Source organism: Cebus imitator, unplaced genomic scaffold, assembly GCF_001604975.1.
Source record: "Cebus imitator isolate Cc_AM_T3 unplaced genomic scaffold, Cebus_imitator-1.0 Scaffold347, whole genome shotgun sequence".
In the NCBI taxonomy this organism is placed as follows: domain Eukaryota; kingdom Metazoa; phylum Chordata; class Mammalia; order Primates; family Cebidae; genus Cebus; species Cebus imitator.
Window position 1 is genome coordinate 860560 of NW_016107662.1, and position 6000 is coordinate 866559.

The window sequence follows — 6000 nt, forward strand, 5'->3', positions numbered from 1 at the left end:
CCTGAGGTTCAGTGATTCTGGGCCTATCTTCAAACCTCAGGGGCTTCAAGAGCCAAATTTTCTTATTAAGCATTTTATCTCATATGAAAGTGCTGTGGTGTATTCAGAGATGTTAACCTCTTCAAAGGGGTTATTTTATCTAACAGTACACTTTTGAAAGCTACCGGTAGTTGCCTGGAGCAGGTGGTCTCCAAATGCAGATTCAAAATGCAATGTTCCTGTAGGAAATCAAGTCCGAGTTCTGAAAATATAGCCTTTTATGCAGAAGATCTTCAAACACAGATGATTGTCTAAGCAAGTTTACTAGAGTTCAGCTCAACTAAAATGTGTCTTACCTTTGCCCAAACTTCAACTGGGTCATATGACGACATTTAGACATGCTGAAATATGCTCTTTTTTTCTGGTTAGGATTGGGAGGTAAAAACTTGAAGAAAGCAATATCTTGAAGACAGTGCTCTTGTCGAGTTATCAATGCTTTCTAGATTGCAAAATCAGTGGTCAATTCTCAGACCCCATCTTACTTGGCTTCTTAATACCAGTTAAGACAGTTAAACACTCCCTCCTCCTGAAAAACTATTTTCTCATTCAGCTCATGGGCCATCACTCTCCCTTGGTTCTGCTCTTATCTCACTGGCTACTCTTGCATCACTTTCTTTACCTCCACCTGTCCAGTGCCTAAGGGCTTACTTCTTGGACCTCTGGTTTTCTCTCTGTATACCCACCCTCTTGGTGAGCTTATCCAGTGTTGTGGCTTTAAATATCTCATATGGTTTGAATGTTTGCCCCTCCAAATCTCATATTGAAATGTGATTCCCAGTGTTGAAGGTGGGGCCTGGAGGGAGGTGACTGAATCATGGGGGCAGATCCCTCATGAATGGTTTAGTATCATCCCCTTGGTGATGAGGGAGTGCCTGCTGCTAATTCACGTGAGATCTGGTTGTTGTGTTTTTGTTGTTGTTGTTTGTTTTGTTTAAGACAGAGTCTTATCCTGTCACGCAGGCTGGAGTGCAGTAGCGCTAACTCGGCTCACTGCAATCTCCGCCTCCCTGCCTCAGCCTCCAAAGTAGCTGGGATTCTCCTGCCTCAGCCTCCTGAGTAGCTGGGATTACAAATGTGTGCCACCACACCTGGCTAATTTTTTATATCATTAGTAGAGATGGGGTTTTACCAGGTTGATCAGGCTGGTTTTGAACTCCTGACCTAGTGATCCACCCACCTTGACCTTCTAAAGTGTTGGGATTACAGGCGTGAGCCCCTGTGCCTGGCTCAGATCTGGTTGTTTAAAAGAGGACGGCGCCTCCCCACTTTGCTCCTACTCTCACCATATTACATGCCTGCTCCCACTTCACCTTCCACCATGAATAAAGTGAGCCCCACCAGAAACTGAGCAGATGCTGGCACCATGCTTGCTGTACAGCCTGCAGAACCATGAGCCAATTAAGCCTCTTTTCTTTATAAATTACCCAGCCTCAAGTATTTCTTTAGAGCAATGTAAAACGGCATAATACAATACTTTATATATAGTAGCAAATCCCACATTATTATAACTAGCCCAGAACATCCTGCCTGAACCTCTATATCAACTGCCCACTAGTCACTTCCACTTGGATATCCAAAAAGGCATCTCAAATTTAATATGGACTCCCACCTCTCCCATAAATCTGTTCCTCCAATTTTCTTCACTATTTCTGCAAATACAAACTCCATGCTTCCAGTTGCTTGGGCCAAAAACCTTAGAGATGAAATTGTTCCAGAAAATTCTACCTTCAAAATATTTTGAAAATCGGGTCACTTTTCACCACTTTCACATTAGCACTGATCCAAGCCATCGTCATTTCTCTCTTGAGTTACTATAATAATGTAGAATAACTTTGGGCTTTTGCTTAAATATCTCTTTCTCAGAGAGTTCCTCCCTGATTGTCCTATTTAGAATTACAATTCCACCCCTCCAAATCTCCCTAGTCTCTTTCTCTACCTGACATTTTATAATAAAGGATTTTCTCACCATCTGACATATTATATAGTTTGCTTCCTTATCTGTGTCTGGGGTATCTCTTCTAACTAGAATGTAAGCTTTATGAGAACGGGAAGTTGTCTTCCATATCACCAATATTTTACAATGTCAGCTTTTATTTTTATATATCTCAAGAGTTTTCTCGAGGTGATGCACTTCAATAGCATTGCCACATATGAGCATCACTAACTCCTCTGACCACAGGAAATGCTGGGTAGGTTTAATACTCAGCTTTGCCCCTACTTCTCTGTGTCCTGTGCCATTCCTACTCCCAATCAGAGTCCTTCTTTTTAGTTGTTCAACTGCCTTGTCTCTTATGTGAGTTGTCACCCCAAGAGAAGATGTAATCATCTAATTCTTGATTTCTGTTATCCCAATTTATGTTATTTACAGATCAAAAACCTGAAGTTTGGAAAGGTTATGTAAGTAGCTTAAATAATGTGTTAATAATAGATCTGGGACAAATACAGTCCAGGCTCTAATAAATTTCTTTATAAAGAATAATTAGGTTTAATGACATCTTTGCTTCAGCATGCCTCTAAGTAGCAAAGATGATGACTGCCCTCACAGTCCGCTTGCAGGGCTGTATAAAGTGCTTTTGTCCAAACATTTCTTCCATCAAGCTGGAGTACAGCAGTGTCTGATATACACCATTAAGCCCCATATTTTAGGGCAACATAGGGGAGATCCTTTAGTTTATCAGTGCAGAGATCTTTTTGGTCTGTTTTGGGTCTGTTTTGTGATCAATGGTCCTCAAGTGTAAGCTACAAATGGATATATAGTCAATTTAGGCATAAAGTAAACTCGGAAGTTCAGAAAGAGGCCAAATCATTATTCTATTGAATAAGCCTGTCCCGAACTTTAAAAGTTAAGTTTGAGTGTGTGTGTGAAATGTAGAATTTTCATCTTCCATTCCTTCTGGCTTTTGAGCCTTAAGATGTTTCTTTCTTTTTTTTCCTCTTCCTCTATTTTGACATTGAAGAGTACGTGGCAGGCAAATTTGGCCATGATGACTCCACTGGATATGCTGTCTTTACTCTTGATGAGAGCCATGGAGACACCGTCAGCCTCTCCATGTTTGTCCGAACGCTTCACCCATCAGGCTTACTGCTGGCTTTGGAAAACAGCACTTACCAATATATCCGCGTCTGGCTAGAGCACGGCAGATTAGTAATGCTGACTCCAAGCTCTCCAAAATTAGTAGTAAAATTTGTTCTTAATGATGGAAATGTCCACTTGATAACTTTGAAAATCAAGTCAAATAAAATTGAACTGTATAAATCTTCACAAAACCTGGGATTTATTTCTGCTTCTACCTGGAAAATTCAAAAGGGAGATGTCATGTACCTCGGTGGCCTACCTGACAGGCAAGAGACAGAACTTAATGGTGGATTCTTCAAAGGCTGTATCCAAGATGTAAGACTAAACAACCAAAATCTGGAATTCTTTCCAAATTCAACAAACGAGGCATCGCTCAACCCGGTTCTTGTCAACGTAACCCAAGGCTGTCCCGGAAACAACTTCTGCGAGGTAAGGATTACGCAGACAAAGTAGGTATATACTGTATGTTAAACTTTTATTTTATTACAAAGATAACTTATTAAATTATTCTTTCTTTGTACATAAAGATGACATTACTGACCCACCACCATAGAATAAATATTTCATCTACATATTTCCAACAAGATCGTGGAATTGACATTGAGCCATAGAAATATGGCCTTGATCTTATTGGCATCATAAAATCTATTTAACGAAACAAAATAATTTCAGCTTTAGGCTTCCCTCACCCTCACAACAATCAAATTACTAAAGTATAATAATATTTCAATTCCTAAACTCCTAATGGCACCCCCGAGGTTTAACTGAATTCATTCTTTTTGCATGATATTGTTAACTTTAAATGCCCAGCTACTGTTGTTTGGAACTTTTATTAAGTCAGCAACAATAAGAACTCTGAGCTATAACTTCCTTCTGGTAGTTGAAATCCTCTGAAATATAATTTCTCAAAGCCCATGCTTTACTTTAAATGTTCTATGTGATCTTCTAAGAGCTGCTTAAATATGAGAACTTGTCAGCTCTGCATGATCTTTCAAAGGGAAAGAAAGTGAAACACATTTCTGTGTACTGAACATTTGTTGAGTTCCAACTATCGCGTACACTAAGCTTGGTTCTAAATATACACAAATGAATTGTAACATCACTACAGAACATTTGCAGTCACTAGGCACTATTTTCCATGGATTAATTCATTTAATTCTATTGAAGAAACCCTGTGGAAAGCATTGTTGTTATCCCAATTTACGTTATTTACAGATAAAGTAACTGAAGTTTAGAAAGGTTATGTAACTAGCATAACTCATATGTTAATAGTAGACCCTGGACAAACACAGTTCATGCTCTAATAAATCTTCTTTTAAATACTTTCATTTTGCATACTTTTTGTGAGAAACCTTCTGAGACCAATGCAGGAAGAGCAGTCACTGAAATAGGATCCAAAGGTCCTAGGTACCAAGTTTCACTGTTTCACTTCTGTATAGGATCTTGGGCAACTGGGCAACGTACTTCTGTTTATCATCTGTAAAAACAGGAGTAAGAATCGCTTCCTCAAACAGTAATTAGTGCATGTGAAAAAGTGCCTGGTAATTTGTAAATTATGGAAGACACTGTTATACTTGAAAAATCCTCCTTGTGCTATAGATGAGCTTTATATCTTTGCTCTCTCTCCCACCACTCTGCTCTTTCAGAAGGGAGTTGGCAATGGCAGCAGTCATTTTTATTCCATTTAATTAACAGTGGATATTAATAGCTTCAAATGTAAAAATTCAGGGAAATTTGCATTTTAAAATAACAGATAGGTGGTCTTGCCTTCAGCATTTTCCTATTTAGTGCTTTTTATACTTTTGATTTCTTTTCTGCTCAGTCCAACCCCTGTCACAATGGAGGTGTTTGCCATTCCCTGTGGGATGACTTCTCCTGTTCCTGCCCTGCCAACACGAGTGGGAAAGCCTGTGAAGAAGCTCAGTGGTGTGGACTCAGCCCGTGCCCTCCCAGGGCCCAGTGCCAGCTGGTGCCTCAAGGATTTGAATGTAGGTAGAGATCAAACCTATCACCTCGCCAGTTAAGTTGGGCCATTTGAGTTATTCCAAGATGAAACAGAGGAAGAGAATACAAAACCAGCTTATTCAATTAATCCGTGGTTATTTCCCCTATATGAGGAGGCTAATAAACCTGACTGTCCTCTTGCCTCATCCTGCCTCAGTGTCTGGGTGGGAAATGGAGGTCATAGCAACACTAAACCTAGATGCTTGATCATTTAAAGCTGATTTCATTAAAGATAATTAACCAGGTAACATTCCCTTTCCTCATTACTGGGAATACAGAATACACACGTGTGCATTGCACATTGCTGTTTTTTAACTACGAGGCCTCAGGCAATTCATTGCTCTCCATCATCTAAAGCTTCCTCACCTGTAAAATAGGAAAAACAATTTCTGCTTTGTTGGTTTCTTTGTCATGATTCTACGACCTTATGTGTAGATAAACATGTTAGGCACTCGATTAACGTTTGCTGTGAGAATTTCCCTCATCGTGAAAGGTTTTCCTGTCCATCTTCTGTACTACAGAACACAATTCTCCAAATGTTAACAGATTGAATAGGATACAGTATTCACAATTTTTGCATATCCACACACTAACTATACTGTTATTTATATTGTCTTTTCACCTACTTCCAATAATGCACTGTCCAATCTATAGACAACCCTCCATGTTTGCACTTATTCTAATTTCTTCCCCTTATTCAAAGATTACGTTCCTAAAATTTTTCTCTTACCAGCATCAATTTTTCCATCATTACAAAAGACTTCCTTTGCCCCTTTCCACCCCTATTCCTACCAGCTACCATCCCATTTCTCTGCTTTCTTTTATAGAGAGAAAAAAGAAAACCCTCTAATGTGTTGTCCTCAATGTGCTTCCGTTATTCT

The 6000-nt window shown here is 39.4% G+C and overlaps 1 protein-coding gene across 1 annotated transcript in view; it reads left to right on the plus strand.

The window, feature by feature from the left end:
• Positions 1 to 6000, plus strand: part of CRB1 (crumbs cell polarity complex component 1) — a 222629-nt gene that overhangs the window by 169217 nt on the left and 47412 nt on the right. The window contains exons 7-8 of the mRNA XM_017506056.2: positions 2997 to 3544; positions 4938 to 5103. Of these exons, the coding sequence (XP_017361545.1) occupies positions 2997 to 3544; positions 4938 to 5103 (714 nt within the window). The remainder of the gene's footprint in view (positions 1 to 2996; positions 3545 to 4937; positions 5104 to 6000) is intronic.